Source organism: Anolis carolinensis, unplaced genomic scaffold (assembly GCF_035594765.1).
Source record: "Anolis carolinensis isolate JA03-04 unplaced genomic scaffold, rAnoCar3.1.pri scaffold_8, whole genome shotgun sequence".
NCBI lineage: Eukaryota > Metazoa > Chordata > Lepidosauria > Squamata > Dactyloidae > Anolis > Anolis carolinensis.
The window spans coordinates 1,937,935-1,961,581 of record NW_026943819.1 but is presented as its reverse complement, the minus strand read 5'-3'; the positions used below and the strand labels follow the sequence as shown (position 1 = coordinate 1,961,581).

The following is a 23,647-nucleotide window of genomic DNA, read 5'->3' as shown; positions in this document are numbered from 1 at the left end:
AATCCTAATTGTCCAAGGTATTCGCTTATCCAAGCTTCTGCCGGCCCGTTTAGCTTGGATAAATGAAACTCTACTGTACTTTGTTGAAAATTAGACCCCAAAATTATGAATTATGAGAAGCGGCTGCGTTGGGACATACAGCGCACCTGATTTGCCTTTTCTACTTTGCCTGTAATAACTTTTCATGAATTTCCTCAGAATGATGCCTTACTTCTGACGTCAGGGAATGATTCCCCAAAATATTAGTCTTGTGGTACAGTAGAGTCTCACTTATCCAACACTCGCTTATCCAACGTTCTGGATTATCCAACACATTTTTGTAGTCAATGTTTTCAATATATCGTGATATTGGTGGTGCTAAATTCATAAATACAGTAATTACTACATAGCATTACTGCGTATTGAACTACTTTTTCTGCCAAATTTGTTGTATAATACGATGTTTTGGTGCTTAATTTGGAAAATCATAACCTGATTTGATGTTTAATAGCCTTCTCCTTAATACCTCCTTATTATCCAACATATTCGCTTATCCAACGTTCTGCTGGCCTGTTTATGTTGGATAAGTGAGACTCTACTGTATGTGGATTATCTTCCTCTTCCATGTCCCCAAACCAACTCACGATTGCGACACCTATTGATATGGCCAACACCTTAAGCACCCATTATTTCTCTCCATCCATTGTATCAATCGGAGCTGGAATATCAAGACCCAGATTCTGGAACGTCAGATACATTTAGCTTCCGAACGTGCGGTTTTAGCAGAGCTGAAATCAATCAAAAGCCCAGATTTTGGTGGACCTTCTCTCCTAGCATTCGTTACCATTTGCCACGTTGAGTGGGCTTCTTGGAGATTGCAATCCAGCACCAAATGGAAACCCACCCCTCATTTTGAAGCCCACCCCTGAAAGTCAACCAACAACGATTCTGCATTTCTATACAATCCAATTGGGCCTGTCCTGTTTAATTAACACAATAATATTTTATTTCTGATTGTACCTACAGAGCCTGGATTGGGGCCATCCATTCCCCAGCATTGCTGTATCTAAGGCAGAGTGATTTTCACCTGTTGCCTTTGCAAATGTTGACCTGATATTAAAGGCATAAAAGCAAAATCAGTAGGACAAGTGAAAAAAATGTAAAATTGCACTTGTTCCTAAGGTTTACCTCCAATTGTTAAAATTGTTTGTAACTGACTACTCCTATGCCTTTTTTGCGTATCAAAATGTGGATGATTGAGAAACAACGGAGAGAGGAATTGCGTGGCAAAGCAAGCACTCCATCTCCCAGCATCCCTTACTATTGGCTCTGCTGGGAGATGCAGTCCACAATTTGCATCCAGCTCTATGGGGCACACCTGGTGACCCAACCCAACTCATCCCACCTTCATGTATATAAACCTGGAGTAGCTCTCCATCCAATGAAGCATTGTTTTGTTGGGGAAGGAAAGGCTAGAAGCAACAAGCAATGTGCAGATGCCGCCAAAGCAACTTCCAGCTTTGATAGAGATATTTTACTGCCTTTGGATTTTGTAAAATAAGAGTTTTTAACTGTTTCTTTCCAGGTGCCTCCAGGTTACAGCAGGTAATATTGAATACCTTTTCCCCTGTACTGTATTGGCAGTTTATATGTAACTAGCTGTGCCCGGCCACGCGTTGCTGTGGCAAAGTGGTGGTGGTATTAGTTTAAAATTGTTGTGTAATTTTTATTTGACTTTATTTGCATTTTTTTAATTATTTTTATTGTAAGTTGTATTTTTATTTATTATATTTTATTATTTTCTTGTATTATTTTTAGTTATTTTCTGTTATTATAGTATTTTATTGTATTAATTTTTTAGTGTTTTTTATTATTTTTTATTGGGTTGCTAGGAGACCAAGTTGGAGGAGCTTAGCCTTCTAACTGGCAGCAATTGGATAAAAGCAATTATTCCTCTCTTTCTAATTAGGACTTTATTTTTCTTTTCTTTTTGTTGTATCAACCTAGAGGCATGGATAATGGGTTGTGTTGTCAAATTTCGAGGTTGGAGGGCCTGTAGTTTTGTTGTTTTGTGGGTCGCCGTGATGCCATCACTCTTTTATATATATAGATGATTGGTTGTGTTACTGAAGTTTGAGTTGGATGTGGTCGTTCAAAAAAAGAAGCAGTTTTGGTAAAACTTTGAGAGACAAGATTGTCAAAGCAAGCGCTAATAAGATGGGTGTTCTTGCTATTTCAGGATCTCCTCTTAATCATGTTAACTAGGCTTTGAATATGGGCACCTTAACTCCATTTTGATGCTGACTATAATGTTGTTGTTGTTTTTATTCCCTGCTTCTCTTCACGAGGAGACTCAAGGAGAATGCACAAAAGAGACAACACTTCAATTCCTGAATATACTAAAGCTATCAAATATTAGAAGAACTGGGGAAAATAGACTCTTGCAGTACAAGATTTATGAACATTTTCTTTCTACATATATATATATATACTAGCTGTGCCCGGCCACGCGTTGCTGTGGCAAAGTATGGTGGTCTGGGAAATAAAGTATTGAGGAATTGGTGGTAGTTAAGGTAAAGAGTAAAGGTTTTCCCCTGACATTAAGCCCATTATAAATGGGTTATATAGCTGTGTGGAAGGGCCTTGAGTCTACACTGCCATATAATCCAGTTCAAATCTGATAATCTGTATTTTATAGGCAGTGTGAAAGAGGCCTAAGTGAGGCCTAACTCTGCCTGTCCCCTGGGCTGAGTGGGTTGCTAGGAGACCAAGTGGGCGGAGCTTAGCCTTCTAACTGGCAGCAATTGGATAAAGACAATTATTCCTCTTCCTCTAATTAGGGCTTTGTTTTTCTTTTCTTTTTGTTGTATGAATGTAGAGGCATGGATGTGGGGTTGTGCTGCCAAGTTTAGTGTTTCTGGGATGTGTTGTTTTGTCCTAGGCTGAAATTTCATTACCCTTTTATATATATAGATATATACGTGTGTGTGTGTGTGCATATACAGTAGAGTCTCACTTATCCAAGCTAAACGGGCCCGCAGAAGCTTGGATAAGCGAATATCTTGGATAATAAGGAGAGATTGAGGAAAAGCCTATTAAACATCAAATTAGGTTATGATTTTACAAATTAAGCACCAAAACATCATGTTACACAACAAATTTGACAGAAAAAGTAGTTCAATACTCAGTAATGCTATGTAGTAATTACTCTATTTACGAATTTAGCACCAAAATATCACGACGTATTGAAAACATTGACTACAAAAATGGCTTGGATAAGCGAGGCTTGGATAAGTGAGACTCTACTGCATATATGTATATATTCTATTGAATCCACCAATATGTTTGTATATTGTTTCCCCCTTAGCCGTTTCCCTTCCAGTGGCATCACCGTACCGTAGACTTTTTTAGCATCAGCACTTAAAGGAAAACGATGAAAGACGAAATTGCTGTCACCGTGTTTTTTATCATGCGCCTGGTGAAGAGGCACAACAAGCTGAGCAGGCAGCAGGTGGAGGTCTTTGCGTCCAAGCTGATGACGGTCCTGGTTGAGAAGTACAAGAACCATTGGTATCCTGACAACCCGTCAAAAGGACAAGCCTATCGGTAACGGGCCCAGGGAGATGCCTTTCCTTTCAGATCTTCTCCAAAGAAGGACATCCCTAGATACTCAGAGCTCTAAGAGGCCAATGTTAACACTCCTTGTCCAAGAAAATATCCATGGGGTTGACAACTGATGGATGGATGGATGTTCGTTGATATGCCCCATGCCTATTTTCCTTGTGTCTAATGGATATTGGACTTGGATGTATGGACCTGTTGGACTTAGGTGGAGGACCTGTGTCTAGAGGACATTGGTTTTGGTTGGTGTGTTAGGTTCTCTTCTTCCAGTTGTGCTGTGGGTAAGTCTTCCACAGAAGGAAGCACCAAGACACACGCTGGTAGATTCCAACAGGTTTTATTGTACAGAATACCAGAACCTTCTCTTTAGCCCATTTATATAGGGGCTCTCACATGCCAGAGGGTAATTGAGGTTTTATGACTGGCATCTGTTCTTTGTCAGTGCTTGGACAGCTTGGTCTGTGTCCGGAGATGTCAAAGATCGGAGATCATGACATGGTGGGCCTGTCTTTTAGCGGACGTTGGCCTTAGATGGGGGGCCTCTCTAGCGGTTGTTCTCCTTGGGTGGTGGAACCGGCTGTAGTGGACGTTGGCCTTGGGTGGGGGACCTGTGTCAAGTGGACATTGGCTTTAGGCAGGAGACCTTTGTCTAGTGAATGTTGGCCCTGAGTGATGGGTCTGTGTCTAGTGAATATTGACTTTGGGTAGGAGAACTGTCTCTATAAGACGTTGGCCTTGAGTGAGGCAGCTGTGTCTAGGGGACGTTGGCTTTGGGTAGTGGACCTGTGTCCAATGGATGTTGGACTTAGGTGGTGGACCTTAGATGGGGGGCCTTTCTCTAGTGACTGTTGTCCTTGGGTGGTGTAACTGTCTGTAACAGATGTTGTTCTTGGGTGGTGGACCTGTCTCTGGATATTGGTGTTGGTTGGTGGACCTGTGTCTAGTGGATGTTGACCTTGGGTGGTGGACCTTAGATGGGGGGGGGGGCTTTCTCTAGTGACTGTTGTCCTTGGGTGGTGAAACTGTCTGCAATGGATGTTGTTCTTGGGTGGTGGACCTGTCTCTGGATATTAGAGTTGGGTGGTGGACCTTTGTCTAGTGGATGTTGGACTTGGGTGGTGGACCTTAGATGGGGAGCCTTTCTCCAGTGACTGTTGTCCTTGGGTGGTGGAAGTGTCTATAATGGATGTTGTTCTTGGATGGTGGACCTGTCTCTGGATATTGGAGTTGGGTGGTGGACCTTTGTCTAGTGGATGTTGACCTTGGGTGGTGGACCTTAGATGGGGGTCCTTTTTCTAGTGACTGTTGTTCTTGGGTGGTGGAAGTGTCTATAATGGATGTTGTTCTTGGGTGGTGGACCTGTCTCTGGATATTGGAGTTGGGTGATGGACCTGTGTCTAGTGGATGTTGGACTTGGGTGGTGGACCTTAGATGGGGGGCCTTTTTCTAGTGACTGTTGTTCTTGGGTGGTGGAACTGTCTCTTGATATTGGATTTGGGTGATGGACCTGTGTCTAGTGGACTTGAGTGGTGGTGGGCCTGTGTCCAGTGACCATTGTAGAAGGGAAAAGGTGTAGATCCAAGAAATCCCTCTGAAGCAGCCTCCTCAGAGAATGGAACCATTGAATACATGTGATAACAAACTGGCAACCCCCTGACAAGCTTTATTTCAAGAACTTGCGTTTCTAGACCACCACATTTTGTGATGTGAGGGAGGTCACAAAATCAAATCCCTTTCCGCTTTGTTTAGGTGCATCCGGATCAACAGATTCTCGCCAACAGATCCCTTACTGGTTCAGGCCTGTGCAGAGAGCTATATAGATTTCAACAGCCTTGGCCTTCCAAAGGAGATGACCATCTGGGTCGACCCGTTCAATGTATCCTGCAGGTGAGCACTCTTTTGTTCTTAGCTTTAGATGTACATTTTCATTGTACACACAGAGGAGCTCTTGGGACAGTCCACCTGAGTAGAACATGCACCTGGGACTGTTGTACATCAATGGTCTCTACTCTTGCTAAAGGCCCTTTCACATTCTATTCTTCTTTTTAGATATGGCGAGAACAACCCGCCGTTCACAGTAGCTCAGTTTGAAGCGAACGAAGAGGGTCACACCATCTCTCAGCGCATCCGGCAGGCGGTGGACAAGGCCTCTGACTCCGGATCGAACCCCTCTTCCGACGAGGAAGGCTCCATCTCGGAGCCCAAGAGCATCCCGACTGTTAGTAACCCCAACAGCGTCTACCAGGTAAGAGGGGAAGGCGAAGGGAGAATTGTATTCCAGTTTGTGGACTTGCTTTGGTCTAGAATAGTCTTGGGTAGGTTGAACATAGTTTTGGACTACATTTTCCATCCAGAGTTCTTTGGGATACAACTCTTTTTTATGTATTTATTTATTTATTTACAGTATTTATATTCCACCCTTCTTTCTCACCCCAAAGGGGATTCAGGGCGGATCACATTATATACATACAGGGCAAACATTCAATGCCCAAATACACATAGAACCGAGACAGAGACAGACACAGAGGCAATTTAACCTTCTCCTGAGGGGATGTTTGATTCTGGCCACAGGGGGGAGCAGCTGCTTCATCATCCACTGTGACGGCACTTCCTCATTCCAACGTCGTAAACTAGTTAAATTTGCCTCCCCACTTTATAAGTGGTACCTTATTTCCTACTTGATAGATGCAACTATCTTTCGGGTTGCTAGGTCAGCAACGAGCAGGGGCTATTTTTTATTTTAATTGACGGGTGCTCACTCTGCCACGGGCTGGCCTCGAACTCATGACCTCATGGTCAGAGTGATTTATTGCAGCTGGCTGCTCACCAGCCTGCGCCACCTTGGTCTTCATGGTAATGTAACCATGCAAGCAGAAGGATTCTGGGACCTGTCGTTCCGAATTCGATGAGAGTAGACCCACTGAATCCATTCTTGGTTAGTGAAGGTGGATTCCATTCTTTCAATGGGTCTACTCTACTCAGGGACTCACAGTATGGGCTCCTGCCCTCTTCCTTCCTTCCTTCCTTTATCCATTTTTTGGTGGTTCTGAGATGGGAAGCCGGTTTGGAGTGGGTCCTTGCGTAAGCGGTGCCAGACTCTGACCCCTTTCCCGTCTCTTGACTCCCGGCCAGTGCGGCGAACCCTTCCAAGCCTGGTCCCAATACGCTCGCCGGAAAGCCCAGGCCCCTGACGGCGTCCTCCAGAATCCTGCCGGCTCTTACTACTTTCAGTACAAGGCTTACAGGGCTTGCCGGCCGCTGGGCCCTTTCGCTGGCCCACGCGTGGACCGGTACCACTGGGTTAATGGCAACCGGTAACGCCGGGACTGTGTCTTCCCCACTTCTTAGTGCCGCACGGAGTGAAGCCGTCTCCGCACCACCGACCCCACGGAGGCCGGGAAACCCCCCGAAGAGGAGCCCCTTCCGGCACTTCACTCCTGCGGACACGGACCTCGCTTCTTCTGTCCGCCGTTCCCCTTTTATATCCGTCTTTCCTTTTGTCTTTGTGGCCTTTTAAAAATATCCACTTGGCGAGGACACATTTTTAAAGAAAGGATGTTTTAAATGTGTGTTTACGACGAAAATTAAAGATTGCACTTCACTATGGAGAACGTAAAAAGGAAACCGAATGACTAATAAAATGTGAGTTTTTAAAAACAACCGTCTCGGCTTCTTGATCAAGGGAAGAAATAACCAAAACAACAGCTCTTAACATAGCATCGGAGTGTGGAGGGGAGATAATACATTTCACAATATGGATTCTATTAGTGGTATTTTGCCAGATCTTTATTTGTCAACTGCTTAGGAAAATTCAAGTTGTGCTACAAGGGTTCATAAATACCATTGTCACATTTTCATCTAATTTGACATCACTATAATGCATATTAGCTGCCTAAATTTGTTGCATTCCAATACTGTGGCCATAATATTTGCAACAAAAGAAGGACATGGTAGTGTGAGTCCAGCTTGGATCTGTGCCATGAAGTTGCAATTCAATACTTTTTGGTATACTATTAACTGAATTGGAGCCCTGGTCGCAAAGTGTGTTAAAGCACTGAGCTGCTGAACCTGCAGACCGAAAGGTCACTGGTTCGAATCCGGGGAGCGGAGTGAGCTCCCATTGTTAGCCCCCGCTTCTGCCAACCTAGCAGTTCGAAAACATGCAAATGTGAGTAGATCAATAGGTACCGCTTTGGCGGGAAAGTAACCCTGGCGCTCCATGCAGTCATGCCCATGGCCACATGACCTTGGAGGTGTCTAAGGACAATGCCGGCTCTTCGGCTTAGAAATGGAGATGAGCACCAACCCCCAGAGTCAGACATGACTGGACTTAACGTCAGGGGAAAATCTTTACCTTTACCTTAGGAAAATGCAAGTTGTGCTACAAGCATTCATAAATACCGTTGTCGCGTTTTCATCTAATTTGCACATCACTATAATGCATGCTGGCTGCCTAAATTTATTGCATTCCAATACTGTGGCCATAATATTTGCAACAAAAGAAGGACATCCAGCTTGGATCTGTGCCATGAAGTTGCAATTCAATACTTGTGATGGGCTCGATTTCTGGTATACTATTAACTGAATTAAAGGGGCCTCATTAAAGAGACAGAACTTGGTCTCTCTACTCTATCCTACTTCTAAGAAGAGCTTGGAAAAGTTCCTTTTTAAAAGGAATACAACTCCTAGAATCCCCCCAGAAAAGCAAAACAATGTTTAAAACTTTGTAAGACTGTCTCTTTCAGCTTCATGTTCTTGCATTTTCCTTCGGCAAAGAGTCCTCTTCCAAGCCAAGTGCCTTAGGCTGATGGAGCAGCTGATCCTCATGCATTGTCCTCTGCGAGATGCCTTCTCCTTTCTTCAGATATCTAGAAGGGTTAAACAAAGGATGAATTGGAAGCCCACCCATAGTTTTGAGTGAGAGTGTAGTAGTTCCTTAAAGGCCCTCCCTCCATATTCTGTTCCTATTCTTGATGAAGGTGTATTGGGAAAATATAATACTTGGCACTGTGGCTATGGCACAGCTGGCTAGTAACCCGCTGCAATTAATCACTACTGACCGGGAGGTCATGAGTTCGAAGCTCTGGTCGGGTTAAGACCCCCGACCATTAAACAGCCCGGATTGCTGTTGACCTATGCAGCCCCGAAAGACAGTTGCATCTGTCAAGTAGGGAAATTCAGGTACGCTTTATGCGGGAGGCTAAATTAACTAATTTACAACAACATAAAACTGCCAGCAAAACACGAGGAAAGGAATGAGGAAGTACAGCGACTTCTGAGAACACTTCACCGTTTCCAGTTCCCTGATTCCACCAAGCCAAGTCTCCTGTTCCTGGCGGCCAAGCCGAGTTGCGACTCCCAATTTAATTCGGAGTAAATTCAAGTCCTTGCCTTGTTCCTGAATCCAGGTTGCTTTTAGCTTCGTCTTCTGCCTGCCTTGATATCCAAGACTTCCTAGTGACTTTGGACCTTGTTATTCACTCCTGCTTTCTTGTTGTTTCCCCGCTCAAGAACTTCCCAGCAGTTTTGAGCATGTTTCCGTTTTCAAGACTTTGGACAATAATATTGGACATATCTCTTCAACTCTTTGGACTAATTCATACCATTTCTTAAAGGACTATTGCTCACTCATCTTTTCCACTTATTCTTTCCTGAATTTATTATTGTTTTAATAAAGATATTATATGATAACTAGCTATGCCTGGCCACGCGTTGCTGTGGCTTATGCTTTCAGAGTGTTGCTCTTTATTTACTGTCCTGATTTTAGAGATTATATTGTTCTGTATTATTATTATTCGCTTTTAATGCGATTTCCTGCTTCTTGGCAGAATGGGGTTGGACTGGATGGCCCATGAGGTCTCTTCCAACTCTACTATTCTATGATTCTATGATTCTATATCACAGTAATTATTACATATTATATTTATAATTTATATTATCTGCTTAGAACTGGATTATATGAGGCCCCTTCTTCACAGCTGTATAAAATGCACACTGAAGTGGATTATATGGCAGTGTGGAGTCAAGATAATCCAGTGCAAAGCAGATAATATAAGATTATAAATGGGTTATATAGCTGTGTGGAAGGGCCTTAAGTCTACACTGCCATATAATCCAGTGCAAATTAGATAATCTGTGGAACAGGCTGAGGCCTAAGTCTGCTTGTCCCCTGGGCTGAGTTGGTTGCTAGGAGACCAAGTGGGCAGAGATTAGTCCTCTAACTGGCAGCAATTGGATAAAAACAATTATTGCTCTCCCTCTAATTAGGACTTTATTTTTCTTTTCTTTTTGTTGTATCAACCTAGAGCCGTGGATGATGGGTTGTGTTGTCAAATTTCGAGGTTGGAGGGGCCTGTAGTTTTGTTGTTTTGTCCGCTGCCCTGATGCCATCACTCTTTTATATATATAGACTAGCTGTGCCCAGCCACGCGTTGCTGTGGCAAAGTATGATGGTATCGGAAATAAAGTATTGAGTAATTGGTGGTAGTTAAGGTAAAGGGTAAAGATTTTACCTTACATTAAGTCCATTATAAATGGGTTATATAGCTGTGTGGAAGGGCCTTGAGTCTACACTGCCATATAATCCAGTTCAAATCAGATAATCTGTATTTTATAGGCAGTGTGGAAGAGGCCTAAGTGAGGCTTAACTCTGCCTGTCCCCTGGGCTGAGTGGGTTGCTAGGAGACCAAGTGGGCGGAGCTTAGCCTTCTAACTGGCAGCAATGGGATAAAAACAATTCTTCCTCTCCCTCTAATTAGGACTTTCTTTTTCTTTTCTTTTTGTTGTATGAACGTAGAGGCATGGATGAGGGGTTGTGCTGCCAAGTTTAGTGTTTCTGGGATGTGTAGTTTTGTTGTTTTGTCCTAGGCCGAAATTTCATTACTCTTTTATATATATAGATTGGTCTCTGTTTGGTGCCCAGTGCTCACGCTGCCTTGGGGTGCAACACTTGCTCTGGGAAGGGATTGAAAGCACACTGTGTCATCTGAGTGACTGCACATTACCTCTTCTGAGTCTGCGGAAGGCTTCGCTTTTCCATCCGAAAGCCCAGAGGAGAGATTCCTTTTCTCATCCGCGACCCCCTCTCTCTTCAGGAAAGCCTCATTAATCATCCTTGCTGCCGATTTACCGTCCTCCGAAAATGAAGACGCCCGGAGCCTGAGAAAGAACAGTTCCCCCAGGCAGGCCTTAAGTGCCTTCAAATGCAAAGAGAAATCATACGGTTAAAACAACTAATGCATTATGTGGCCACATACAAACACATACGTTTGCCTACATAATGCAGGTTCTGAGATGCAAGACCTTTTATTGGTATTGTTGCTGAGTTGACAGGATGCAAACTACTTTTAGGTTTAGTTTGCGTGGAGAAAGATGAGGAGGAAAAAGGGAAAGTTGGGGATGGAGAGAGGAACTAGGATGGAAACAATAGGAACTAAAACGAAAAAGTTTGGCATCCCTGGAAATAACCAAACAGAAGCAAAAGATTGTGATATACGCAATAATCCAGCTGTGCTTTTGTAAGACAATTACCTTCAATGGGAAATCAGGCAGAAAACCCAGTCTCGTGAGAGATGCAAAAAGCAAAGTTTATTATCACAGCTATGATAAGGCAACAGCAGTACACAGAAACTTCAATGGGTCCGTACCATGAAAATGGCCACCTCAAAGCATGTCGTAGCAAACAAAAAATATATTTATTTATTTATTTATTTATTTCCAGTATTTATATTCCGCCCTCCTTTCTCACAACGAAGGGGACTCAAGGCGGATTACAATGAACACATATATGGCAAACATTCAATGCCAACAGACAAACAACATACATTAGACAGACTCAGAGGCATTTTTAACATTTTTCCAGCTTCACGATTCTGGCCACAGGGGGAGCTGTTGCTTCACCGTCCAGTAGTGGCTGTACTTCCTCATTCCTTTCCTCGTGTTTTGCTGGCAGTTTTATGGTGTTGTAAATTAGCCTCCCGCATAAAGCGTCCCTAAATTTCCCTAATTGACAGGTGCAACTGTCTGTTGGGGCTGCATAGGTCAACAGCAAGCTGGGCTATTTAATGGTTGGGGGCTTAACCCGACCCGGACTTCGAACTCATGACCTCTCGGTCAATAGTGATTTATTGCAGCTGGTTACTAGCCAGCTGCGCCACATATTTTAGATATATTTATTTATTTATTTATTTTCAGCATTTATATTCCGCCCTTCTTCCCGAACGGGACTCATGGCGGATCACATTACACGTATAGGCAAACATTCAATGCCTTTTAACATAGAACAAAGACAAGACAAATATAGGCTTCGAGTGGGCCTCGAACTCATGACCTCCTTGTCAGAGTGATTCATTGCAGTTAATTGCAGCTGGCTTGCTCTCCCGCCTGCGCCACAGCCTTGGCTTATCTAAAATTGACCAATGGCTGAGAATCTTCCTCACCTTCCACACCCACTTGGCATAAGTGATACCTGTGACCTCGCTTGTTGATTTCAAGGTAACTTTTGGTCTTGGAACTTTCTGGAGAAAGGCACCAGCTCACAGGAAGGGAAACGTTTACATAGTCAAACGTTTACTATTTTCTGGCTTATGGTCCCTTCACTTTCAGTGGTCATTGGTGTTTGGGGAGCGATCCCAAATAGATGAAGAAAACATATGAATGAAGTCACCATTGATAGGAACACATTATCATCATTATAATCATCATCAACAACATAAGATTCTCTACCTGATGGAAGAGTCTCCGGAAGGCTGGGTTTGAGTCGTGGCCGAGATCATTGGCAGCAATGTGGGCCAGGCAGTGGACAAGGAGCAGGAGGAAGCTGCCCACGCAACCGAGGCATTGCCTCAAGACGAAGAGTTTGTGGCCTGAAGGCTGAACAGGAAAGTATTCACTAGGACTGCAGGAGCAACCATTGGGCACTCAAGTGTGCAACAACTGGATCAAAGGGCACATTGAAGGTGCTGGTGGACATTTACTCACCATCCAAGACAATTACACATTGCGGAACTCCGCTTATGCAATTGTGAAGTCAATCGCAATGACCCAAAAAGCACAACTGGTTGCACAACGACATGCAAAGTGTATGGAAGACAAACAGGATGCAGGACCCTCCACGCATCCATCTAGGACAATGATGGGCAACCTTTTGCACTTGGTGTGTCAAAATTCACCAAAAAAACCTAGCATACTTGGGTGGTGTGTCACTTCGAGAAAAAAACCCATAATTTCGCAATATGTATAGTTTAAATAACAAAAATCTATAATCTATATATATAAAAGAGTGGTGGCATCACGGCGACCCACAAAACAACAAAACTACAGGCCCCCCAACCTCGAAATTTGACAACACAACCCATCATCCACGCCTCTAGGTTGATACAACAAAAAGAAAAGAAAAATAAAGTCCTAATTAGAGAGAGAGGAATAATTGCTTTTATCCAATTGCTGCCAGTTAGAAGGCTAAGCTCCTCCAACTTGGTCTCCTAGCAACCCAATAAAAATAATAAAAAACACTAAAAATTGATACAATAAATTGATACTATAATAACAGAAAATAACTAAAAATAATACAAGAAAATAATAAAATATAATAAATAAAAATATAACTTACAATAAAATTAATACAAAAATGCAAATTACGTCAAATAAAAATTACACAACAATTTTTAACCAATACCACCACCACTTTGCCACAGCAACGCGTGGCCAGGCACAGCTAGTTGTAATATATAACTGTATTTAATAAATCAAAAACTATTTACTACCATTATTTCCATGGACAACAATCTGTGGTACCTCTTGCAGTTTCCACGCTGATTTCTCTCAGTTGTAGTTTCAATGTAGTCATGAATAATGAATAATATAGTAATAACTAGCTGTTGCTGTGGCGTTGTCTGGTGGTGTTGGTGAAAAATGTTTGAGGTAGTGGTGGTATTGAATGTCTGTTGTACGGTTGTCTTTATGTTTAGTATGCATTTGGTTGTTTGTGTACTGTGAAAGTGGTGAGGATAGGGTCTATGTCCCTGTGTAGTATTGTATAGTATTTATACATTGTCCATGTGTTGTGAATACTTGGATTGTGTCCTGATGCATAGTAGAAAGGGTTGGGCTGGATGGCCCTTAGGGGTCTCTCCAAACTCTTGTGCCTGTCCCCTGGGCTGAGTAGGTTGCTAGGAGACCAAGTGGGCAGAACTTAGCCTTGTAACTGGCAGCAATTGGATAAAAACAATTATTGCTCTCCCTCTAATTAGGACTTCATTTTTCTTTTCTTTTTGTTGTATCAACCTAGAGCCGTGGATGATGGGTTGTATTGTCAAATTTCGAGGTTGGGGGGCCTGTAGTTTTGTTGTTTTGTCCGCTGCCCTGATGCCATCACTCTTTTATATATATAGATATAATAGTAATAATATAATAATATACTACAAATATATATATATATATATATATATATATATATATATATATATATATATATATAAATGTGCATAATTCCCATGGAGTAAACAACAAAACCACTGGACCAAATCACACCAAATTTGGCCACAAAGGTCATTAGTCACCCAATCAATCTGCATGCGGCAGCGTGTCAGCAAAAATGGCTAGGCGTGTCAGTGCTGACACGCGTGTCATAGGTTGGCCATCACTGATCTAGGAGGACATACCTGATAATAGAAAGTGTGTTGAAAAGCATTCCCAGGTGCATTGCTTAAAGGGATGCTGGAAGCAAGGCGTAAGTCAATCTCTGGACCCTGCAATGAAAGGAGAAAAAAATGGGTGTGATTCGCCAAGATCAAACGAATGGAAATTATCTTGAGAATTGCTTTGCCTTGCAAGGGCGATTCCTGACCAAAACAGAAGCTGCATTTAATGCCCAGATCCCTAATCCAGGGACCAGGATGTGCCGCAGCTGGTTAGTAGCCAGCTGCAATAAATCACTACTGAGTTCGAAGCCAGCCCAGGTTAGAGTAAGCTCCCAACCATTAATAGCCTAGCTCGCTGTTGACCTATGCAGCTCGAAAGACAGTTGCATCTGTTGAGTAGGAAATTTAGGTACCGCTTTATGCGGGGAGGCTAATTTAACCAATTTACGACACCATAAAAACTTCCAGCAGCGTGCAGAAAGGAATGAGGAAGTACTCCATCAAGCACTTGGTGCCACAAGTGGGAAATGAGGAAGAATAAGGAAGTACTCCATCAAGGACTCGGTGCCACAAGTGGGAAATGAGGAAGAATAAGGAAGTACTCCATCAAGGACTCGGTGCCACAAGTGGGAAATGAGGAAGAATGAGGAAGTACTCCATCAAGGACTCGGTGCCACAAATGGGGCTATGTCTGTTCTTATTGTTATTTTAAAGCTAATTGTATTGTTTTAATCTATTTCTGTAAACCGCTCAAGCCAAATTGGGAGTAGCGGTATACAAGTCCAATAAATAAATAAATAAATTTGTGTCACTCCAGATGTTACTGGACTGCAGTTCCCAGCATCCCCTAACCAACATGGCCAAGGATGAGGCAAACTGTAGTCTGTATATCTCTACATTACAATAAATCTAGATTTATTAAAAGCGAATGAGAGCCAACATCCATCTGGCTTTCTCCCTGGACAATATTATTAACAGAAGTGACATTTTGCCAGATTCTGCTTCAGAATTGTGTCACACATACTCCGTAAACAACTTACGCCGATGAGAGGCCTCAGGAATCGCAAGACGACGATGCCGTATTGATAGATGACAAATTCTTTTGTGGAAAGGCTTGATGGGACCAGAGGCACAAGACTCTCCCCAGATTTTGGAATCATTTGAATGTCCATTATATCCCGGAAAGAAGTGCCCTTATCTGTAGGAAAACGACACTTTGAGTGCATCTACTCTATAGATTTTGGCCAGTTTGATGTCTCTGTGACAGTAAAAAAGTGTTGAGAAGTTTGTGACAGATAATTTGGGGAGATTTTGGACACAAATAATACATTAGCTGAATATATCATAGCCAATATCGCAAAGGTCCAGTTCTATCTAATGCAGTTGCATCAACATGCAAGCTTTTGAGTCCTTTCACAAAGAACCTGTCCATGGTGCTGAATTCAAATTCTTGCATATTAGAAAATGACCACAAATGGAAAGCGGTGGTTACCATATTCTTCATGTTGGTTTTCTAGAAGTCCAGCTGCTGAGGCACACTTTCGGATCTGGCAATTCACTTCGTTCAGAAGAGCAAGGATTTGGGAAGATGGCTTTCCATCGGCTTCGCTTCCATCTGCACAAAATAGAACAAAGAGAAAATGCTGGTGGATTTATTGGCTTTGTTTAGTTACTTAGGCAAGGCCTGTGTTAGGATGAGTTTTGGTATGCATGCAAGTATCTAATCTGTTGGAAAACTCAGTTGCAAGGTCAGATAATAAGACAAGATTTTTGGAAAACCTTACCAGACAGGAGTGGTCTGAACCGAGGGTTCAAGAGGAAGAGCCGCAACATCACCAGAAGTTCGGTCTGCTTCAGGATCTTGACATCTGTGAGGGAACAGCATTCATCTGATATTACTTTCCTCCAAGGTGAAGAATCACAAAGGCACTAATATTGCACCCATTCTACTTGTGTGAACCCATAGATGTTATGAACGAGATGAATAAGAGTCCACCGTAAGCTGTTTCCTTAAGTTCTTCTAACATTTTGGGATCAAACCTTCCATAGTATTGCTGACCATGTTGATTTAGCAAGGCTTTTGGGCACAGAAATCCCAAAGATCTGGACATGCAAAGCTGACCTATCATTACCTTTGTCGCACCTCAGATTAGCTTCACCTTGCTGAATACTCCAAACTGCACACAGGTTGAAGTCTTTTTTAGTTTATTAGAAAATAGAAGATAAAAAGTTCTTTAAAAACTAAAGTAAAGTTCCAAAAGATCGTTCCAATATAAAGCCTTAGAGCACAATTCAGAAATAAACCAAGTCCCAATAAGGCATGACAAAGTCCCAAGAACATGAAGACAAGAGCTGCAAGATAATGCAGAAAAATGAGAACTTGCTTCTTGGTTGAACGAAAGTTGCTTTGACAAAGATTTGTCTCCAAACACATTGCTTTAATACCCTTTGCAAAACATGAAAGCATTTCTCTGGCCTCTAACCTCCCTCTTGTTTGCAATTCTTAAACTCTTCCGAACCCTGAATTCCAAACGGTCAGCTCAATCTAGGGAAACTGTTTCATCAAGGTCAGCCTGCTCGTTAGTTTGCTGAGCCTCGTTATCAGACTGAGAACTGTCCTCCTTTTCCAAGTCAATGTGCACCTGGCTAGTTTCAGTATCATCAACATCATTCCTTGCTGTGGGAAAATGAACTTGCACTCTCTGTTCCTCATCTTCTACAACAGGGACATTTTTGAACCTGATTGTGAACCTGAATCCCATCATCCTCATCAGAGTCAATCTGAGGTTCCAGCTGAGTCACAACAACCTTCACCTCTGAATCATTTCATCCCAATCCGGCTAAATTTATGGAAATTATATTTCCTGACCCGGTAAAGAAACTTGGTTGGTTTAGGAGAGCTTCTCAAAATGGAATGGTGCATCGAGGAAAAGTCTGCATGGGATCATGGATTTGGAAGTGGTCCAAAGAGGATCCAAGTGCAGAAATTTAAACCTCGTACCATCGAAAACATCTCCCTAAAGTATAGTCACTCTATTACATCATCTGCCATCATGGAGTATCACCTTGTAGACTCAAAGTATCAACAGAAGACATAGGGACCATGAATCAATGTTTGATGAGAAGCCAAGAAGCCCATCTTAGCTCTCTATTAAGTGTCAATCAAGACCTACATTCAGTCAAGAGAGAGAAGACTTTGTCCTCCTCAACCAGGTTGGGTTGCTGTCGTTCTTGTGGAGATCCAGAAGCTGGAGGATCTCCGTCCTGTGGATGGGAGCGTCTCCTTCTTTCTTTCTCCATCCTCTCTCTACGTTTGTGCATCTCTTGCTGGAAAACCTTGTCTAAGAAAGTCACAGTCTCATCATGTTCTCTCAGCAGGTTCTACCAAGGAGGAGATGTAGGGTCAACATCTGGACCTCATCTATGTTCCCTTCTAAGGATTTCCTTAGCTCTTGGTCACCTTCCTCACCTGTTTTGACCATTTCTTGAGTTCTCCTTTTTCCAACTGATCTTGGAGTCTTGCTTTCTCCTCTGATATCTGGCCCCTGTACGTTTCCTCCAGCTCGACCAACCAGGTTTGTTGGAAACTCTGCCATCTCTCCTTTCCTTCTCGCTTATGATCTTTTTCTAACAGGGGCCTTTCACTCTGCATGGGGAGACAAGGCATTCTGGTTATGTTATCTTTAGTTTATTATAAAAGTCAGTGCAAAGTATGAGTGCAAAGGAATGCCAAATGCTGTATATTTCAGAGGTAAGAAGGAAACCTCTTGCCATCCTACCTGGAGATCATTGGGATTCTTTGAACGACCTTCTTGTGTTCTGGGGCTCTTTAGGGAAGTTCTCAGATTCTCCTCCAGCTCCTTCGTTTTGCGTTGCCTGAACTCTTGAAGTTCTCTGACCATTTGGTCTGCCTCTTCCAGATGCTATAGGTCCAAGTCCAGATTGGAAGAGATAGAAAGGAGTGTAAGGAAGACGAAGTATGAAAAAGAAGGCATGGATACCTAAAGAAGGGCTGAAAGGCTTCACATTCCACAGTTGGTCTTCTACATTTGCAGATTTAACTTTTGTAGATGACTATTCATGCACTTGATTAATATGTTCTCTCTAGGGATCTCTAGGCGTCTGACCATAAAGTCATGCTGAAGGACCCAGAGCAGTGGTGCCTAACCATTGGTCCTCCGGGTGTTTTGGACATCAGCTTACAGAATTCCTTCCCATTGGAGAAGCCCATAGCTTCTGGGAATTGGAGTCCAAACACATAAAGGACTAAAGGTTGGACACCACTGAGATTCCTTAGGAGAAGACTTCTGGACATTTATAGTTTTTCCCATGTTATTCTATGGTCAAGTTCAGCATCAATAAGGCCAGAACTCTACAAATGCGTCTAGGTTTCATCCGGATCTCCAGCTTCTTCTGAACTATGAATGGAACTGCTAGAAATTAGATCTACTCTAGCTTGGAAAAACTGGTCCTTCCCTTAACTCAGTGGTTCTCAGACGGTGGGTCCCCAGATGTTTTGGCCTTCAATTCCCAGAAATCCTAACAGTTGGTAAACTGGCTGAGATTTCTGGGAGTTGTAGACCAAAACACTTGGGGATCCACAGGTTGAGAACCACTGCCTTAACTGGACATGACCTGGGCCCATAACCACTTGATTAATTTGTATCTGGAGCTACCTGGTCTGAAGAATGAGCTTTCAGTTTCTGGACCATCTCCTGAAACTGCCTCTCTCTCAACTGGAGCATCTGGGACGCTTGCAGCAACTGAAGCACAGAGTAGACATAGTCCTTCTTCTCCTTCAACAGGTGGACAACTGCTTTTGTATTTTGATCCACCAATGGGTCCTGGGACACAAGAAAGCCAGGGTTCAAAACGGCAGCCTTCTGAGACCTCTGTAATATCTATAAGGCCACAAATGTCCTTACATCCAGGGCCAAGTCTTCCACGGAGCTCCCATCGCCTTGAGTCTTTAGTCCGGTTTCCTGGAGCTCAAGGTTGGCTTCCAACACCAGAACGGCTTGCCTCAAGTGCCGGCGACTCAGAAGGAAACACACAATGAAATGGGCAGAGAGGCTTGTGTTGTGTTTCATGGCTTCCAAGACGATTTCTGTTTCTTTGGCTTCCAACTACACATGGAAAAAGAGAAAAATACAAGGATTTTAGAAATCAATCCATTTCCTGGATGGATTTACACCAGGAATCCCATCTTCCCCAGTCTGAAGACACATGTATTTTAGAGTTGGAGGAATTGACACAAGATGGCACATAATGGATAAGGGAAAGCTTATATGGAAAGGCAGTGTGGTATAGCAGTGAGAGAAACTAGACATTGCAAGCTCCTCATGAATCCCAGGGATTGGGAGAACTATGTATCCCGCTGTATTAACTCCTGTTTTATTGTTTTACTGTGTTTTATTTTTTGTATATTGTGCAATGTATTTATGCTGTTGTTTTTGTAAATTATGCTGGTCGGGCCGCCCCGAGTCCCCGTGGGGAGATGGTGGTGGGGTATAAATAAAGTTTTATTATTATTAACTGGCCTTGATATTTGGGAGTTGTAGGTACTGGGATTTATAGTTCGCCTGCAATCCAAGAGCACTCTAATCACCAATGATGGACCTAACTTGGCACACAGAGACCCCCATAACCAAATGAACATACTGGAGAGGTTGGGAGAGGGGAACTGACCTTCATTTCTGGGAGTTGTAGTTGACCCACAACCTTGTAAAAAAAATGACTGTTTCAAATAACCCAAGCTAGTTGTAAAACAAATCCCACATTTCACAAACACAACCCAGTGCTGGTACCTTCTCCTCTATCTGGGTTTGCAACTCCATCCGGATCAGCGCCTGAAGCTTTCTGAGCTTTGCTTCATCCTTTTCGCTGCAAGAAGCGGACAAGTCTTCCTCCTCTTGGCTCTGCTTCTGGAGGAAAGCCACAGCTCTCTCCACTTGCTGCTTTTCAACAGACTGAACCACATCCCGGGCCACCTTTTCCCCTGTACAGAAGGGCTCCAGGGCTTGCAAAACCTCTTCTGGACAAGCCTTTCTCTTAAGACGCAGGGAAGAGAAGAATGAATTAGCAGGACTGAGTTCCTTGGTGTAAGGAATTGATAACGACTGCCACCAATTTGTAAAGGACTAAGAACGACTAAGGTTCTTTCAGGCAGGGGGAATCTTTTTTATCCCACCGCTGCCACCAATTTGCGAAGATGCAACCACCAAAGACTCAGGAGATCTTTTGATTTTTTCTTTCTTCTTTTTATTCACTTTAGATGGTAACGCAACTTGGTTTATAATATATGTGACAGAGGCTTAGATGTTGGAGGAACAATAACAACTTTATTCAGGCACAGAGCTTAGTGGTTACAATGTTGTTTCTCACTTAGAGGCACTTTTATTAACAGTTACAATACTAGAATGAGGTAAATCAAACTCCCTAAAGTGTCATTTCTTTTACTTAAAGTAGTTAGAACTTCTTCCTCTGCTACTTTTAAACCGCAGTCACCCTGTGATATACGATCACAGATTCTCTGTTCCTTACCAGGACACAGACTACATTAAATAAGTCTAAATACCATCACCAGGGGCTTGGAGGGAAGGGGCAGTGTTTGTTTCCCTTGCTGCCCCTGGCTCAGCTCCTGGGGACTCACTCCTGGCAGAACTGAGTCCCTGACTCTGCAAAGCCAGCAAGCAACACCTGCTGCTCAGAGGCTGGAGCATAAAAAGGACGTCACCTGCAGGGCCTCAGGCAAAGCAAGAAGTGAAGGTACCATCACCAGGGGCTTGGAGGGAAGGGGCAGTGTTTGTTTCCCTTGCTGCCCCTGGCTCAGCTCCTGGGGACTCTGGCCGCTTGGTGCTGCCAGACTCCATCTTGACCCACGTCCGTTTCAGCATCCTGGGGTCAGCACAGAGATACTGGCATTTTTTCTTCCGGCCATGGTCCTTGACTCACCTGGGCCCTCTCGAGTGAATGCTGGCACTGCGACACCAGTTTTGTCTCATTGCCTGATGGAACATGTTTTAAACTATGTTTTAATGTTTTATTGCATGTATATGTTTTAATTGTTTTATAATTCGATATGTTATATTTATTATTTGTTGTATAATGCGGCATTGAATTTTGCCATAATCTGTAAGCCGCTCTGAGTCCCCTTCGGGGTTGAGAAGAGCGGGGTATAAATATAGTAAATAAATAAATAAATAAATACATTAAATAAGTCACCAAACTTATTTTAAATGGACTCAAAATTGAACAATTGAGTCTCCTTGATCCCTTCAACCTAGGATCAATCTTCCCTGTGCCTCATCAGAGCACAGACTGAATTCCTTTTTTAAACTCTGCACTTTTTCAGCAAAACGGCAGTTGGTGCCGCCTACTTCTTCATGGTAACCAGCCTCTGAGTGCTGAGATGCAATAACTGTAATACTTACCCTTTTAAAACACAAACACACAATTAAACATAACATCTGTAAACCAAAAATTCATACTTCATTACACTTAGATTCAAAAGTAACATTCCTGAGCCAAAAATGCTGTGATCTGTATGGATCTACCTATATGGATCTACCTGTATGGATCTACCTGGAGGTTGCTGTAATGGTCCAAAACCCTGTGTATGTATATTTGCTTCAGGGCTTCTTGTTTCACCACCTTCCTTGCCATGGCTTGATCCTTCTGGGAAGTTGATCCCGCTGGACTGAGCTTGGCTTCTGCAATCTGGGTTTCCTACCAAGGAAGATAAAATCCTATGAATAAATGTGAAGTTTAAACCCATCTGCAAAAAGGGAGGAACATTTTTAAATCTGAAAGTTGAACTCAACTTCATAAACAATCTTAAAAGGTTCTGTTATTGTATCTCGGCTTATATCACCATAATTCAAATATAGAAATTTGCAATCCTGTTTTTAACTCTCCATATTGTGTCTTAACTCTGCTTTTGGAAATGGTATTCAAATGCCCAAACTTATGTTTTAGTTATCGTATGCTGGATGTTTGGGGGGGGGGGGGGGGGTTGAAATATTTTTAATTGAAAGTTTTATGTTTGAAAAAAACGAAAAAGAATATCTATCTATCTAAATATATGATAAAAAGAAGAGATAAAAATGAAATGAAAAAATGTTTTAATGCTGGTCATAGACAAGAATAAATATATAAATATGTTCGGAACTTTTTTCTTGGAGTGATAGATGTAACTAAAGGCAAAAGGGATAGGGACACAAAATATAATAATAATAATAATAATAATAATAATAATAATAATAATAATAATAATAATGGGACAGAAATAATAATAATAATAATAATAATAATAATAATAATAATAATAATAATACATCACACATGATGTTTTGGTGCTTAATTTGTAAAATCATAACCTAATTTGATGTGTAATAGGCTTTTCCTTAATCCCTCCTTATTATCCAACATATTTGCTTATCCAATGTTCTGCCGGCCCATTTATGTTGGATAAGTGAGACTCTACTGTACATGTAATAATAATAATAATATGATGATGTAATACAATGTAATAATAACTATAATTCACTATTATAATTGTATATTTATATTACATGCAATATTACTAATAATATTGCAATATAGTCTTATAATATAATATATTGTATGTATATTTACTTGTAAATTGCCCTGAGTCCCCTTTGGAGTGAGAAGGGCGGGATATAAATGTCGCTAATAAATAAATAAATAATAAATAAATAAATATTAGTAAATTTTAGCCAGCAAGCTAAGACTATGGGTTCGAATCTGCACTCAGATATAAAACCCATTGGCTGGCCTTAGGAAAGTCACATTTTCATAGCCTCAGAGGAAGGCAATAAAATAGGTCAAGAAAACCTTGTGATGGTGTTGCCTTAGGGATAGAATAGGTAGGAAATGACTTGAAGGCAGACAACAGCCACAAGAAAGGCATTTAAATCTTTAAATAAGGGGACAAACTCATACAAGAAAAATAAATAAGGAAGAGATCATGGGTCAGAGGGCTAGATATGATGATTCCCATCCCTTCTACACCCGGAAAGGGGGAAACTCTTCGAACGCTCCCATCACAACCCACATTATTATTTTCTTTTGAAGCTTCCATCGTCAGGGAGGAGTCGGCCTTTTGTAGATCCAAACGGAGCGACACAAGGTTTTGCAGGATCTCCTCCTGAGAGAACAAAGCTCCATCTTGGAGGGCGATCCCTTCCGGGCCGAATCCGGCATGTTTGACGTCCTCCGAGTGTTGCCGGCACAGCTCTTCTTCCGAGTGGCGATGATATTTGGCCAGCTCTTTCAAGAGCCTGTCCCACTCCTTGGATCCTTCTAAGTTCGTGCCCTGGAAGAATTACAAGTTCTTCAGGTTAGCTTCACCTTGCTAAAGACACCAGGCTGCACACAGATCATAG

The 23,647-nt window shown here is 42.3% G+C and overlaps 2 protein-coding genes across 2 annotated transcripts; one reads left to right on the top strand and one right to left on the bottom strand.

Moving 5' to 3' along the window:
• The first annotated feature begins 1,282 nt into the window (after nucleotides 1–1,282).
• On the top strand, nucleotides 1,283–7,260 carry btg4 (BTG anti-proliferation factor 4). The gene is made up of 5 exons (XM_062960789.1): nucleotides 1,283–1,584; nucleotides 3,347–3,585; nucleotides 5,350–5,487; nucleotides 5,650–5,845; nucleotides 6,733–7,260. Exons 2-5 carry the CDS (start codon nucleotides 3,413–3,415, stop codon nucleotides 6,916–6,918), a joined length of 693 nt encoding a protein of 230 aa, XP_062816859.1. The 5' UTR covers nucleotides 1,283–1,584; nucleotides 3,347–3,412; the 3' UTR covers nucleotides 6,919–7,260.
• Nucleotides 7,261–8,347: 1,087 nt separating this feature from the next.
• LOC134293502 (trichohyalin-like) lies at nucleotides 8,348–23,586 on the bottom strand. Its single transcript, XM_062961232.1, has 16 exons — nucleotides 23,317–23,586; nucleotides 21,825–21,968; nucleotides 20,048–20,290; nucleotides 19,929–19,961; nucleotides 19,166–19,366; nucleotides 18,917–19,084; nucleotides 18,020–18,163; nucleotides 17,710–17,886; nucleotides 17,414–17,621; nucleotides 16,025–16,108; nucleotides 15,733–15,855; nucleotides 15,281–15,438; nucleotides 14,262–14,348; nucleotides 12,325–12,471; nucleotides 10,600–10,796; nucleotides 8,348–8,468 (listed from the first exon to the last, which is right to left on the bottom strand). Exons 1-16 carry the CDS (start codon nucleotides 23,341–23,343, stop codon nucleotides 8,348–8,350), a joined length of 2,262 nt encoding a protein of 753 aa, XP_062817302.1. The 5' UTR covers nucleotides 23,344–23,586.
• Nucleotides 23,587–23,647: the final 61 nt, after the last annotated feature.

What these genes read in the sequence shown, in the direction of transcription:
- btg4 (XM_062960789.1), top strand. Translation starts at nt 3,413, where the DNA reads ATGAAAGACGAAATTGCTGTCACCGTGTTTTTTATCATGCGCCTGGTG. An exon ending in CCGTTCAATGTATCCTGCAG is followed by an intron (nt 5,488 to 5,649) that starts GTGAGCACTCTT and finishes TCTTCTTTTTAG; the next exon opens with ATATGGCGAGAACAACCCGC. An exon ending in ACCCCAACAGCGTCTACCAG is followed by an intron (nt 5,846 to 6,732) that starts GTAAGAGGGGAA and finishes ACTCCCGGCCAG; the next exon opens with TGCGGCGAACCCTTCCAAGC.
- LOC134293502 (XM_062961232.1), bottom strand. Translation starts at nt 23,343, where the DNA reads ATGGAAGCTTCAAAAGAAAATAATAAT. An exon ending in ACCATTACAGCAACCTCCAG is followed by an intron (nt 20,291 to 21,824) that starts GTAGATCCATAC and finishes CTGCGTCTTAAG; the next exon opens with AGAAAGGCTTGTCCAGAAGA. An exon ending in TCCTGAGGCCTCTCATCGGC is followed by an intron (nt 14,349 to 15,280) that starts GTAAGTTGTTTA and finishes CTTTCATTGCAG; the next exon opens with GGTCCAGAGATTGACTTACG.